This window comes from Tursiops truncatus, assembly GCF_011762595.2.
Source record: "Tursiops truncatus isolate mTurTru1 chromosome Y unlocalized genomic scaffold, mTurTru1.mat.Y SUPER_Y_unloc_1, whole genome shotgun sequence".
In the NCBI taxonomy this organism is placed as follows: domain Eukaryota; kingdom Metazoa; phylum Chordata; class Mammalia; order Artiodactyla; family Delphinidae; genus Tursiops; species Tursiops truncatus.
The window spans coordinates 3,214,360-3,230,485 of record NW_022983136.1 but is presented as its reverse complement, the minus strand read 5'-3'; the positions used below and the strand labels follow the sequence as shown (position 1 = coordinate 3,230,485).

The 16,126-nt window shown below is 43.5% G+C and overlaps 1 protein-coding gene and 1 pseudogene across 1 annotated transcript in view; one reads left to right on the top strand and one right to left on the bottom strand.

Annotated features, from left to right (window-relative positions):
* LOC117310594 (H(+)/Cl(-) exchange transporter 4-like) overlaps positions 1-16,126 on the bottom strand; it is a 113,469-nt gene that overhangs the window by 76,889 nt on the left and 20,454 nt on the right. Inside the window, 3 exon segments of the mRNA XM_073799768.1 lie at positions 1,317-1,439; positions 9,569-9,747; positions 13,939-14,038. Of these exon segments, the coding sequence (XP_073655869.1) occupies positions 1,317-1,439; positions 9,569-9,747; positions 13,939-14,038 (402 nt within the window).
* On the top strand, positions 15,451-15,574 carry LOC117310657 (U4 spliceosomal RNA; annotated as a pseudogene).

Sequence of the window (16,126 nt, the reverse complement as noted above, 5' to 3'; positions counted from 1 at the left end):
CTCCCAGCTCACGCATGTACTAGGGGAGTATTCACACATTTCTTAACCATTTAACGTGTGTCTAACTCTGCTACTGCTTTTATGAGGTTCCCGTCTTTTTCATGTGTCACCAGTGAAGTTTCTGAGTGCTGTGCCCCTCGCCCCATCTTCCCCACAAGCTCTGTGGTTTTGATGATGCAGTTTTGTGATTTTTAGGAATGCATATGGTGCCTTAGAGCAGCAGTGGCTGTACCGAGGAAACAGGATGGTATTGCAGCTTATTTTTCAGGCTCCTGCAGCAACACGCTCATATAAACCATCCAAAGTTCAGCATGAAATAGTCTTTTTTTTTTTTAATCTTTTCCTGGATCAAGACAATGTTGAGCTTTCCTTTCGATGATCCTTTAATTACCCCAGCCCTTTGCATGAACTGCCCAGACCAGCGGCGGTGCTGGCGACACCACCAAAGAGTGTGGGTGCACTGCCATGACCGCTCACATCTTTATCGACTCGGCATCTCCGCCGTCTACGGGCGCTGCTGAAGCACCGACTTGAAGGAGAATGGAACAGCAATGATTAGAATGATCACCTAAGAGCTTTTAAAATGATTTCTGGCTAAAAGTTTTACTATGTGGGCTTTTCGGGAATTTGCTCAAGCATCGTTATTCTAACCCAGCAGATCTCCTTGGTCTGAAGTTTGCTCTTGGGCATTCCTCCTGATCGATGAGGTCACTTCCATCATACTCTGGTTATAAGAAAGTGCTGAAAAATATTTAGAAGAACTCTGAACCCACAAGGGTGCATTCACGGCACATGTACTGAACGTGGAATTCATTTTTTAAAGATTGCTATTACCCTGTCACCAGAAGAGCAAAACGTGGCGAGGGAGTTTACTCATCAGTAAGCTTTCTGAGCAGTAAACCTCCACCGTTGTCCTCTTTCATGTTCTATCACAGACGCACTTATGAGTTACTAGAGTGCCACGTTTGTGTGTGTGGTTAACGGACTCTGACTCCACAGGCTTTAAGGGTTATGCCTGGTTTGTAAAGACAAGAATTTAAGCAGCTGAGAAGCAACAGAGCATAAAGCCAGACAGCTGGATTCGACTCCCAGCTCACCGGCTTAGTGACCTTGGGCAAGTTACTTAACCTCTCTGTGCTTCAGTTTCCCCAACCGTCAAATGAAGAATAACAGTACCTACCTCATAGGTTCCCTGTGAGGACTAAATGAGTGAACAGATGTCCAATGCTTGGAACCGTGCTTAGCACAGAAGTGCCACATAAGCATTTGCTATTCTTATTATTGGCACAAAAGAAATTCATTCAGCCCCCACTCACCTCGGGTATACCAGAGCCACAGGCGTATGGTGCAAATACTCGTACCAGGGAGACGGCCAAAAACGCAAACAGCAACGCCCACAGGATGTACATTAGGTAATTCAGAATGTAAGCGCTGGCACCCTAAACGAGACACAGAACAAGAAAGAACACGTGAGCCACCGCAGAACCGAGCGACGCACCTGCCCCTCCGCCAGGCAGCTTCTCTCCGGGTCCTGTGTCAGCGAAGAGGCAGGGTTGGCTTTATCAGCTGCTGCTATTGCTACAGTCGGTTCACACACACAGCGCTGGCTGCTTCTCCGGGAGCTGTGTACACACACCTTCTACCAGGTGAGATCTCAGCAGTCATAGAAACTGTCAATGAGGCTTGGTTTTAATGGCTCCGGGCCCTCAAGTTAATGAAAGGTGTAAGAGAAAATTCTGCCTTCGAGCCCCGGGAAGGTTTGTTTGGTCTCGTGTATGGTGGATCAGCCTCTTTGCTTTCATGAAGGCCACATCCGTGCCGCAGCACGCAGCTGCCCTGCCAGTGAGGAAGTGTGGGAACTGCATTTCAGAATACTGCTACCCAGATGTGGTCCCTGGACCTGGGCGTGGGCTGGAAATGCAGAGTCTCAGGCCCCGCCCCAATAGTTCAAATTATCTGATGTGTGGGGAACATTTTCTGAACCAAATATACAGTCTGGGGTCTCTGAGGCTGAGGACCTGGTCTGTGCGCAGAGACCACAATTCTCCAGGCCTCAGCTTCTTGCCACCATCTGGATGCCGCACGTGATGGAGAGGGAAAGTGAGGGCACCTACAAGCCAGGCTGTGGGCACGGCTACACGTGTGCCTGTAAAATGCAAAAACATGCTCGACGAGATGGCTCTAGCCTTAACAATCACAGATATTCCACCCTATGTGGTGAGAAATCAGACCGAGGAATACATTTCACCTAGTGAAAAATGGACTTTTTTGAGACTAAAAATAACGTCTCACCCTTACTAACAGTAATTCTTTGAATCAAAGTATAAATCTTAGAAATGGCTGAAAAGCTAGACGGCCATGTTTCCCCCCAAATTAGGAGAGAAGAAATCAAACATGGCGCCCAGCCAATTCTGCCTGCCCACCTCCATCAACTCAAGTAGAGAATTTATTTTTGGAAGTAATGGAGAGCACTGAGAACGTATGAGATTTCAAGATCCCGGTCTACTTCTGAGATTTGAAGGAATTAATTTTCAACTCCACTGAGAAAGAGCTTTAGCAAATGCCAAAGTGCATTCCAAATGTCTTCAGCTGCATTAAGTCAATCGGGCAAGAGAGCAGGAGAGGGAAGAGGAGAATAAAGGGATCACATCTATCTTCCAAGAACACTTCTAGCTTGAATGGTCCTCACATTGCCCCTAATGTGAATCGTTCCAACCTAACTCCCCCTCACCTGGGCTTCTGATCTGTCGATGACCCACAGTCATTGTGGTAACCACTGAATTCGGTTAGAAACTAACCCTTTTCCCCAGCTAAGATGTGTATGTGGATCTGAAGCTTGGAGTGCCATGAAGGCAAGCAACAGGTCTGTGCTTCACTGCTACATCCCCTGGGCCTGGGATATTCCCATCACAGAAGGCCCACAAACATCCTCTGTAACGTGCTCCTAAGATGCACTGGAAGATGGTAACTTAATCCACAATGAGCCAGCACTTCACACCTGTTAGGAGGGCTATAATCCAAACCAGATAACAACTGGGGTCGGTGAGGATGTGGGGAAACTGGAACCCACATACACTGCTGCTGGAGTCTCAAGTGGTGCAGCCACTCTGGAAGAGAGTCTGGCAGCTCCTCAGAAGGTTAAATATAGAGTTGCCATGTGACCCAGCAATTCCCCTCCTAGGTATCTACCCAAAAGAAATGAAAACATATGTCCACACAAAAACCTGTAGACAAACGTTCAAAGCAAAATCATTCATAATAGCCCAAAAGTGGAAGCAACCCATGTTACTCAGCTGATGAGTGGAGAAATGAAATGTGCTCTATCCAGACAATGGAATGTTATTTGGCCATGAAAAGGAATAAAGTACCAATCTATGGTATGACACGAACGAATCTGGAAGACATTACGCTAAGTGAATGAAGCCAGACACAAAAGTCCACTGATTGATTGTATGATTCCATTTACATGAAATGTCCAGAACAGGGAAATCTGCAGAGACAAGAAAGTGGATTCGTGGTTGCCTAGGGCTGGCGGACGTGGGGAAATGGGGAGTGACTGCCGATCCAAAAAGGATTCTTTGGGGGCGATGACAATGTTCTAGACATTCACAGAAAGACAGACAAGATGAAAAGGCAGAGGCCTATGTACCAGATGAAGGAACAAAATAAAACCCCAGAAAAACAACTAAATGAAGTAGAGATAGGCAACCTTCCAGAAAAATAATTCAGAATAATGATAGTGAAGATGATCCAGGACCTTGGAAAAAGAATGGAGGCAAAGATCGAGAAGATGCAAGAAATGTTTAAAAAAGACCTAGAAGAATTAAAGAACAAACAAACAGAGATGAACAACACAATAACTAAAATGAAAAATACACTACAGGGAATTAATAGCAGAATAACTGAAGCAGAAGAATGGATAAGTGACCTGGAAGACAGGAATGGTGGAAGTCATTGCTGCGGAACAGAATAAAGAAAACAGAATGAAAAGAAATGAAGACAGCCTAAGAGACCTCTGGGACAACATTAAACACAACAACATTAGCATTATAGGGATCCTAGAAGTAGAAGAGAGAGAGAAAGGACCAGAGAAAATATTTGAATAGATTATAGTTGAAACTTCCCTAACATGGTAAAGGAAATAGCCACCCAAGTCCAGGAAGCACAGTGAGTCCCATTCAGGATAAACCCAAGGAGAAACACACCAAGACACAGCGTAATCAAATTGGAAAAATTAAAGACAAAGAAAAATTATTGAAAGCAGTAAGGGAAAAAGGAAAAATAACATACAAGGGAACTCCCATAAGGTGAACAGCTGATTTCTCAGCAGAAACTCTACAAGCCAGAAGGGAGTGGCATGATATACTTAAAGTGATGAAAAGGAAGAACCTACAACCAAGATTACTCTACCCTGCAAGGATCTCATTCAGATTTGATGGAGAAATCAAAAGCTTTATAGGCAAGCAAAAGCTAAGAGAATTCAGCATCACCAAACCAACTCTACAACAAATGCTAAAGGAACTTCTCTAAGTGGGAAACACAAGAGAAGAAAAGGACCTACAAAAACAAACCCAAAACAATTAAGAAAATGGTCATAGGAACATACATATCCATAATTACCTTAAACGTGAATGGATGAAATGCTCCAACCAAAAGACACAGGCTTGCTGAATGGATACAAAAACAAGACCCATCTACATGCTGTCTACAAGAGACGCACTTCAGACCTAGGGACACATTCAGACTGAAAGTGAGGGGATGGAGAAAGATATTCCATGCCAATGGAAATCAAAAGAAAGCTGGAGTAGGAATACTCATATCAGATAAAATAGACTTTAAAATAAAGAATGTTACAAGAGACAAGGAAGGCCACTACATAATGATCAAGGGATCAATCCAAGAAGAAGATATAACAATTATAAATATATATGCACCCAACATAGGAGTACCTCAATACATAAGGCAACTGCTAACAGCTATAAAAAAGCAAATCGACAGTAACACAATAATAGTGGGAGACTTTAACATCTCACTTACACCAATGGACAGATCATCCAAAAAGAAAATAAATAAGGAAAGAGAAGCTTTAAATGACACAATAGACCAGATAGATTTAATTGATATTTATAGGACATTCCATCCCAAAACAGCAGATTACACTTTCTTCTCAAGTGTGCATGAAACATTCTCCAGAATAGATCACATCTTGGGTCACAAATCAAGCCTCAGTAAATTTAAGAAAACTGAAATCATATCAAGCATCTTCTCTGACCACAAGGCTATGAGATTAGAAATGAATTACAGGGGAAAAAAAGTAAAAAACACAAATACATGGATGCTAAACAAGACGTTACTAAATAACCAAGAGATCACTGAAGAAATCAAAGAGGAAATCAAAAAATACCTAGAGACAAATGACAATGAAAACACGATGATCCAAAACCTATGGGATGCAGCAAAAGCAGTTCTAAGAGGGAAGTTTATAGCTATACAAGCCTACCTCAAGAAACAAGAAACATCTCAAATAAACAATCTAATGTTAAACCTAAGGGAACTAGAGAAAGAAGAACAAACAAAACTCAGAGTTAGCAGAAGGAAAGAAATCATAAAGATCAGAGCAGAAATCAATGAAATAGAAACAAAGAATACAATAGCAAAGGTCAATAAAACTAAAAGCTGGTTCTTTGAGAAGACAAACAAAATTGCTAAACCATTAGCCAGACTCATCAAGAAAGAGGGAGAGGACTCAAATCAATAAATTTAGAAATGAAAAAGGAGAAGTTATAACAGACACTGCAGAAATACAAAGCATCCTAAGAGACTACTAAAAGCAACTCTATGCCAATACAATGGAAAACCTGAAAGAAATGGACAAATTCTTACAAAGGTATAAACTTCCAAGACTGAACCAGGAAGAAATAGAAAATATGAACAGACCAATCACAAGTAATGACATTGAAACTGTGATTAAAAACCTTCCAACAAACAAAAGTCCAGGACCAGATGGCTTCACAGGTGAATTCTGTCAAACATTTAGGGAAGAGCCATCCTTCTCAAACTCTTCCAAAAAATTGCAGAGGAAGGAACACTCCCAAACTCATTCTATGAGGCCACCATCACCCTGATACCAAACGCAGACAAAGATACTACAAAAAAAGAAAATTAGAGGCCAATATCACTGATGACTATAGATGCAAAAATCCTCAACAAAATACTAGCAAATAGAATCTTACAACACATTAAAAGGATCATACACCATGATCAAGTGGGAGTTATCCCAGGGATGCAAGGATTCTTCGACATACGCAAATCAATCAATGTGATTCACTGTATTAACAAATTGAAGAATAAAAACCATATGATCATCTCAATAGATGCAGAAAAAGCTTTTGACAAAATTCAACGCCCATGTACGATAAAACTCTCCAGAAAGTGGGCATAGAGGGAACCTACCTCAACATAATAAAGCCCATATATGACAAACCCACAGCAAACATCATTCTCAATGGTGAAACACTGAAAGCATTTCCTCTAAGATCAGGAACAAGACAAGAATGTACATTCTCACCACTCTTATTCAACATAGTTTTGGAAGTCCTAGCCATGGCAATCAGAGAAGAAAAAGAAACAAAAGGAATACAAATCGGAAAAGAAGATGTAAAACTGTCACCAGAAAACTACTAGAGCTAATCAATGAATTTGGTAAAGTTGCAAGATACAAAATGAATGCACAGAAATCTCTTGCATTCCTATACACGAATGATGAAAAAATCTGAAAGAGAAATTAAGGAAACACTCCCATTTACCACTGCAACAAAAAGAATAAAATACCTAGGAATAAACCTACCTAGGGAGACAAAAGACCTGTATGAAGAAAACTATAAGACACTGATGAAAGAAACTAAAGATGATACCAACAGATGGAGAGATATATCATGTTCTTGGATTGGAAGAATCAATTTTGTGAAAATGACCATACTACCCAAAGCCATCTACAGATTCAATGCAATCCCTATCAAATTACCAATGGCATTTTTTACGGAACTAGAACAAATCATCTTAAAATTTGTATGGAGACACAAAAGACCCCGAATAGCCAAAGCAGTCTTGACAGAAAAAAACGGAGCTGGAGGAATCAGACTCCCTGACTTCAGACTACACTAAAAAACTACAGTAATCAAGACAATATGGTACTGGCACAAAAACAGAAACACAGATCAATGGAACAAGATAGGAAGCCCGGAGATAAACCTACCTATGGTCAACTAATCTACGACAAAGGAGGCAAAGATATACAATGGAGAATAGACAGTCTCTTCAATAAGTGGTGCTGGGAAAACTGGACAGCTACATGTAAAAGAATGAAATTAGAACACTCCCTAACACCATACATAAAAATAAACTCAAAATAGATTCGAGACCTAAATGTTAAGACTGGACACTATAAAACTCTTAGAGGAAAACAAGGGAAGAACACTCTTTGACATAAATCACAGCAAGATCTTTTTTGATCCACCTCCTAGAGTAATGGAAATAAAAACAAAAATAAACAAATGGGACCTAATGAAACTTAAAAGCTTTTGCACAGCAAATGAAACCATAAACAAGACGAAAAGACAACCCTCAGAATGGGAGAAAATATTTGCAAATGAATCAATGGACAAAGGATTAATCTCCAAAATATATAAACAGCTCATGCAGCTCAATATTAAAGAAACAAACAACCCAATCCAAAAATGGGCGGAAGACCTAAATAGACATTTCTCCAAAGAAGACATACAGATGGCCAAGAGGCACATGAAAAGCTGATCAACATAACTAATTATTAGAGAAATGCAAATCAAAACTACAATGAGGTATCACCTCACACGAGTTAGAATGGGCATCATCAGAAAATCTACAAACAACAAATGCTGGAGACGGTGTGGAGAAAAGGGAACCCTCTTGCACTGTTGGTGGGAATGTAAATTGATACAGCCACTATGGAGAACAGTATGGAGGTTCCTTAAAAAACTAAAAATAGAATTACCATATGATCCAGCAAACCCACTACTGGGCATATACCCAGAGAAAGCCATAATTCAAAAAGACACATGCATCCCAGTATTCATTGCAGCACTATTTACAACAGCCAGGTCATGGAAGCAACCTAAATGCCCACTGACAGACAAATGGATAAAGAAGATGGATAAAGAATGGATAAAGAATACAATGAAATATTTCTCAGCCATAAAAATGGATAAAGAATACAATGGAATATTACTCAGCCATAAAAAGGAACGAAATTGAGTCATGTTTAGATGTGGATGATGTGGATGGATCTAGAGACTGTCATACAGAGTGAAGTAAGTCAGAAAGAGAAAAACAAATATCGTATATTAACGCATGTATGTGGAACCTAGAAAAATGGTACAGATGAACCGGTTTGCAGGGCAGAATTTGAGACACAGATGTAGAGAACAAACGTATGGACACCAAGGGGGGAAAACCCCGGTGGGGTGGGGATGGTGGTGTGCTGTACTGGGCGACTGGGATTGACATGCATACACTGATGTGTATAAAACTGATGACTCATAAGAACGTGTTGTATAAAAAAAAAAAAAAGAAACTAATACTAAACTTTCTTTGGGTTATTTGTATGGAAATACGTTAATATAAATGTTTCAGACATTACATGAAATTCTAAAAATCTTATATGCCCTGGTATAATGTTATAAGTCATAATTCTAGTTATTACTTTAAAACGTATATCTCAGAAATAACTAAATTTCTTTGTCAACTGCATTATTATGAACTTTCATCAAATCTTTAACCATGGCCATTTTTAAGTCTTTTGTCATTTACAGACAGTTCTGGGTGTACTCTGATGCTTTTGCAAAAATGTTCCTATAAAAGGGTTTCATCTTCAAGGAATTCATGGAAAAGGCTCTGACAAGTACAGGTTTCTGGTAATTGACTATACTGCTGAACTGAATGAATAAGCATTTTCAGAACTCTAATGGAAAACTGATGAATTCATAAAAGTGCTAAAAAAAGACCAAGATGAAAAAATTAATAACATGGGACTGAGTGAACTGATGAGGATAATTATAATTTTTGCGACTTTCTGTTTGAATAAAAAAAAATGTTAAAAAAAAACAGTTCTAAAATTAGATCGAGGTGATGGTGGCACAACTCTGTGAATATCCTAAAAGCCATCGCATTGTACCCGTTAATGGGTACGCCCCACAGAATATGGATCATGTCTTACTAAATCTGTTATTAAAAAACTTTTCTTCTCAATCAGACGGGATAAAAATCAACCCTATTTCTTCAGCATGATCAAGAGATCTCTCTCAGTAAGAAAAATAAAGCCAAACAAAAGGCTTTAAAGAAAATACATACATAGTGCACATGAAATAGTGGAAAAGGATTTTCCAAGTGAAGTTTGAACCCTAGAGCTAGAAAAAGCCAAGTGGCACTTGTAGTAGCCACAACGACGGTCAGGAGAGACACTGCAAGGTGAGAGCTCGGACGTCCCCCCACACCACCCACGGGGCTCCCAGCCAGGACCCGCCCCTGCACCCACCTCCGACTGTTTCACCAGCAGCTCCAACCACTTCTGCCACCTGTCCCTGTCCTCAAACGTGGTCTCATTGGAAGTCCAGCAGCACTGCTCATGGCTGTACCAGAAGGCGGACAGGCAGATGCCCTCCTTCAGGTCTGTCATCCAGTCGACGGCGAGATCGATGACCCCGGCCAGGGTGCCTGGAAGAAGCGAGAGCCACTCAGAGGGACGGCAGGCATGGGCCAGGGCAGCACGTGCGCCCAGAGGGCCAGGCGGAGATGCCCGTGCCCCGGACTGCCACGCACCCAGGAAGCCTCTTTCTTCAGTCTTGAGGTCACCTGAGCGAGTGGCAGGGCACCAGGTGTGGCAAAAGTGGTGCCCAGCCCAGTGAGACACAAAGGCCAATGATACGCTGTCCTCGGGGGTCTTCGATAGGGTGGGAGGGAGAGACCTGCAGCGCTGACCCCCACCGCAAGCCCCTGGGGCCGAGCAGCTTTCAGAACCAGCCCTCCGAATCTTAGAAACAGGGTACCTACACCCTATAAATCATGTAACCCCCTCAGCGGCTTCTGGGGCAGGATGCTGGCATCACACACATGAATATCCTCCAGGAAACCTGACAATTCAGACAAAATGGAGACAAAACCATTTATAACTGCCTTGTCATTGAAATAAAGTTTTGCCATCAAATGGAATCCAGCTTGAAAAATCTCACTTGTTAGAACTTTCTGGATTTTTAAAAAATTATGGATAAAGGACTGAGGAGCTACATAAGTAAATAACTACTTGAAAGGCCGATAGGAGTGGGATAAAATCGAGTGTGCAGTGGGTCAGAGAAGGCCATTTTAGGTCTCTTTCTAGAATAACCCATTCCAGTCTTTTACAAAGGCAGGGAATACCTTTGCGCTACCAAACTTTTCACACTTTTACTGGGTCCTTATTAGAACATCAATTCCCAAAGGCAGCCATACGCCAGCCTCAGGCGACCTGGCCTTGCCACTCTCCTGGTTCCATCAGCAGTCGCCCACTGTTCTAGCCAGAACACCCGAATCCTCAGCAGCGTGCAGGCTCTGACCGCCGTTCCCACGTTTCTCTCCAGGCTCCTCTCTCTCCATCACGAATCCCACGCACAGTGTTCCTTGGCACACCAGGCCCTCCTCTCTGCACCACCTCAGATAGCACTGTCCTCCCCCAACCCGCCAAGCTCCTATTTATCTTCCAGATGCTGGCATTTATATCACCTCCTTCAGGAAGCCTCCCCTGATTTCCTAAGTCTGGGCTAAGTATACTTCCCAGGCACTCCCCATCACCATACCTATCACATCCTGATATGATCAGTATTTATATATATGTGTATACACACACACACACACACACCACTCACATGCACACACACACACTCCAACTAGTCTGTAAGGGTGGGGGGAGTCTCTTGTCTGGTTTGTGTGCCACGGTGGGGATCAAGCCAGGTGTCTAGACCCTGTGTCCCCTTTAAGTGGGCAAGGGCCATTGTATTCACGTCAGGTACATAGCTGGAACTATATATCCATGTTGAATGAATGAGAGCAACAAACGAATGAAAATCAGGAAACTCAGGTCCATCCATTCACTCAAGGGCTATTTATTGAGCACCTACGTACTACATGCCACGTACTGTTCCACACCCTGGGGTACAGCAGTGAACAAAGCAAACTCAGGTCCCTGCCTTCGTGGAATCTCAGCTTGTGCGAGAAGACACTAGATTGAATAAGTAAGTAAATGAGGGGCTCCAACAGAAGGTGGTAGGTGCTAGAGAGGAGAATACAGCACGTTCCAATGGCAGCCATTTTCTACGATGGTGCAGGAGAACAGTCGGACACGTCCTCAAAAAGTTAAACGAGGAGTCACCACCTGACCAAACACTTCCATTCCTAGGCATCTGCCCACGAGAAATGAAAACATACACCCAACACAAGACATGTACGCAAATGTTCACAACTGCACATTCACAAAAGCCGAACAGTGGAAACAACCCATATGCCCATCAATTGCTGAATGGAGAAAGAAAATGTGGTCCACCTACAATGGCAACCAAAAGGAATGAAGCGCTGACACATGCGACAGCATGGATGAACCTTGGAAACGTTATGCTGTAAAAGAAGCCAGTCACAAAAGACCATATATTGTATGATTCCATTTTATGAAATGTCCAGAGTAAGCAAATCTACAGAGACAGCAAGTAGATTAGCGGTTGCCCAGGACTGAGCGGAGGCTAGGGACCCTGGGGCTGATAGCTAAAGGGTAGGAAGCTCTTTGGGAGCTGATGAAAATGTTCTAAAATTGGCCTTGGTGATGTTGCAAAACTCTGTGAGTACACTAAAAACCACCAAGTTGTACACTTTAACTAGGTGAACTGTATGGTATGTGAGTTATATCTCAATAAAGCTGTTACGTACACACACACATACATACATATAGTGGGCGAGGGCGACGAGGCTCAGAGAGGGAGACGTGCTTTTAGAAAAGCTGGTCAGAGAACACCTCAAGCAGATGACGACATTGGAACAAAAACTGCCCTGTGTGGAACAACAGCGACACCCAGTGGTGGCTCCTGGTTAACGCCCTGCAGAGGAGCCACAGCTTGGGCCTCTCCGTCTTGGGCGTCGGAATATAATGCCGGGCTGCCTGCCACTACGGAGGTGACAAGCCAGACAGTGGGACCCCTGGGGCTCGCCACTGGGGAACGGGAAGGTGAATGGGGCAGTTTTCTGGCTTTTCCTTCATCCAGATCAAAAGAACACTTTCGCCACCTTCACTGCCAAGATCATCTCTTTCTTGCCTCCCTCCTATACTCATCTGCTGATGTGACCATGGGATCGCCCTTCTCCAGCAGTCCTCACCCCTGGCTGCATATCAGAATCACAGGGGAAAGGGGGCTTTACTCAATGCTAGGGTGTCATCTCCAGGGAGCTACTATTTAATTGAAGCCTGGGCAGCAGAATTTTTTTTTAATTCCCCAGGTGATTCTTCCTGAAAGAACTGATGGAAATCGGATTAACAGTGAAGCCCGATGGTCGGTATCTGACTTGCTAAAGATAGCCCAACAGGGCTCTGAGATCAGTTGATAAATCTATGCTGTGTGACTCCAGCAGGACGCCAAGACATCTACTCTGATTCCTTCATTTCCCGTATTCATCCCTCCTTCCCAGGAGCCAAGAATAACACAGGGTACAGTTTTATAAATCTATTCTAAAGAAAGACATCGAAGTTCGCAGCAAACTACCCTCCCCGCCCTCTCCCCCCCACCTACCTTTAAAGGACTTCATAGAGCCTAATGAATGGGTGGCAAAACGCCATATGTCCATGAACTCGAATTCCCTCCCAGCACTGCTGCCAATATGTACCGGGAGCGCCACTGGGAGGGGAAGGACAGGATGGGCGGAATGGGTGGGTAGCTGCTGTGGCCGGAAGGAGAGGACTGCCCCTTCAGCACTCTCCTGGGCCCTTTAGGACATGCCAGGCAGAGGGAGCCCCTCCCCGGCAACCAGGCCCCTCTTACCACTGTAGATGTAACGAGTGACAGGGCAGCCAGAAATCAAAGTCCTCTAATCACAAAATTTTACCCTATGCCCCGCAGGTGCTCTGCGAGTACGTACTATATTCAACCTGTATCACACAGCCATTCTCTGATCAGTCCTATAAGCAGAACTAGTGTGTTACTACAGGCAGGGGGAGTTTCTTAAGGGAATCTCTTCAGCATGATCAAATTTTTTTCTCCTTAGACATTAACCTTCACAGCCTCCTAAAAGCAAGTAAGTTTCAGGAAACAATTTCCATGGAGGGCTGTGCATTTGCTATTAAAAGGGGAGGTGTCCCCTCCAGATACTCATTCATTCATTCTGGAAACAGCTACTGCTCACAAACATGGTGCTGGGATTATAAAAATGAAGGACACGGAGTCGCTGAGGGTCAGAACAACCCATGGGCTGGAGGCACCCCCCCGCCCCGGGCCTACCTCAGACCCTGTGGTGTCTCGCGTTACCGTGAGCGTCTCTCGATGTTTACAATTCATCTCAGGGCCTGCCGGTGTTAGTAAAGGCCAGTCTCATATGTTTTATTTTTAGAGACCAACATGTTCCCGTCCTTTCTCGCCTTCTACGTGGCCAAGTACTATAGAAGGTGTGTTTTCAATAAAATCCAGCATGGCGGTAAACCTTTGTACAGTGTGGAAAGGGCCAACCCGCCTTCTCGGTACCGCGCTCCAATGACCATACCTGGGCCTGTCCGTGCCTTGGGGTCTTTTTGCTTTACTGATGATAGATTTATGTTAAGTGTATCGTCATGTATTGTGCCCTTAGGTATTTCAAGTAACAGCCCCTTTGCCTGAAGTACAAGAGAAACACTCCACGTACCTGCCAGCAGGCCGATGAGCAGCATCACCGCCCATCCCGACCAGGCGTCCAGCAAGCTCTTGATGAACTCCCATATGGACTCCTTGCTTTTGCTGGTTATCTAGAAGCAGAAAGACATCGGAGCTGATGTGGACACACTTTCCAATTCAGGCTTCCTTCTCTGAAACTGTTTCCTCAGGAAACACGGTGATTGAGAAAACGAATATAATGAAGCAACTAGACTGCCGCTAACGTGACTCTTTCAGTTACCTAGCACAGTGGTTAAATGGGCTTTCTAGTTCACAGAGCTAGAAAGATGCCATGGTAGTCTCCAAAGAATCCAAAAAAGTTCACTTACTTAAAAAAACCTCACTAAGTGTGATGTGATCTTTGATTATTTCAAAGCCATTCTGAAGGAAGACATCACTTCGGTGTCACCGTTTTGAATACAAATCATTATTTTAGCCTAAATCGTAAGGTCTGTTCACAAAAGACCCTCTTCGACAAAGACTTCAATTCCTTCTTTCATTTTCCAAGCTACACGTTAACAACAAGAACGAACTTTCCTTCTCTTTCTTCATTTCTTCCTCCCTCCCTCCTCCCTCCCTTCCTCCCTCTCTCCCTCCTTCCTTCCTTCCTTTCCTTCCTTTCTTCATGGCTGTGTTGGGTCTTCGTTGCTGTGCGCGGGCTTTCTCTTAGTTGTGGCGAGCAGGGCCTACTCTTCGTTGAGGTGCATGGGCTTCTCATTGCAGTGGCTTCTCTTGTTGCGGAGCACAGGCTCTAGGCGTGTGGGCTTCAGTAGTTGTGGCACATGGGCTCAGTAGCTGTGGCTCGTGGGCTCTAGAGCGCAGGCTCAGTAGCTGTGGCACGCGGGTTTAGTTGCTCCGCGGCATGTGGGATCTTCCCAGACAAGGGCTCAAACCCATGTCCCCTGCATTGGCAGGTGGATTCTTAACCACTGCACCACCAGGGAAGTCCCAAGAGCTTTCTTTTTTTAACTGAAGTATAATTGATTTACAATGTTAATTTCAGGTGTACAGCAAAGTGATTCAGTTATACCTATATATTCTTTTCCCGATTCTTTTCCATTATAGGTTATTAACAAATATTAAATATAGTTCCCTGTGCTATACAGTAGGACCTTATTGTTTATCCATTTTATATACGGTAGTGTGTATCTGTTCATCCGAACTCCTAATTTATCCCTCCCCCACCCTCTTTCCCCTTTGGTAACCATAAGTTGGTTTTCTATGTCTGTGAGTCTGTTTCTGTTTTGTAAATAAGTTCACTTGTGCCAGTTTTTTAGATTCCACATATAAGCAACATCATATGACATTTGTTTTTCTCTGACTCACTTCACTCAGTATGATAATCTCTAGGTCCATCCATGTTGCTGCAAGTGGCATTATTTCATTCTTTTTCATGGCTGAGTAATATTCCGTTGTATACATGTACCACACCTTCTTTATCCATTCCTCTGTCAGTGGACATTTAGGTTGCTTCCATGTCGTGGCTATTGTGAATGGTGCTGTTAGCTTTGTGCAGTGGCAGTATCATAGCCAATGAGGTTTATCCGAGGCGTGATTACTGCTAATTGTAAATAGCGCTGCTATGAACATTGGAGTGCATGTGTATTTTCAAGTTAAGAGTTTTCTCTGGATACATGCCCAGGAGTGGGATTGCCGGATCACGTGATAACTCTAATTTCAGTTTTTTAAGGAACCTCCATACTGGTCTCCATACTGGCTGTATCAACTTACATTCCCACCAACAGTGTAGGAGGGTCCCCTTTTCTCCACACCCGCTCCAGCACTGTTGTTTGTAGATTTTTTGATGATGGCCATTCTGACCAGTGTGCGGTGATACCTCACTGTAGTTTTGATTAACAGCAAGAAGGCTGAAGGAGCCAGCCTGGATCACGCTTTCCAGGCAGATGGTTACATCTAAACACATTGTAAGAGCACCCGTTTGCCTCCCTGTGTTAACAGAAACCTACATTCCTGAGATCATCATTCCCCTCATAACCCTTTAGAGCAAGGGCTGGCAAACATTTTCTGTAAAGAGACAGAAGGTAAATATTTTCAGTTCGGCAGGTCAGATGGTCTCCGTGGCAACTACTGGACTCTGCTGTTGTAGCACAGGAGCAGCCATATAGAGCATGCGCACATGCGGGCGAGGCTGCGAGCCAAGGAACCGGCGCTGAGCGGAC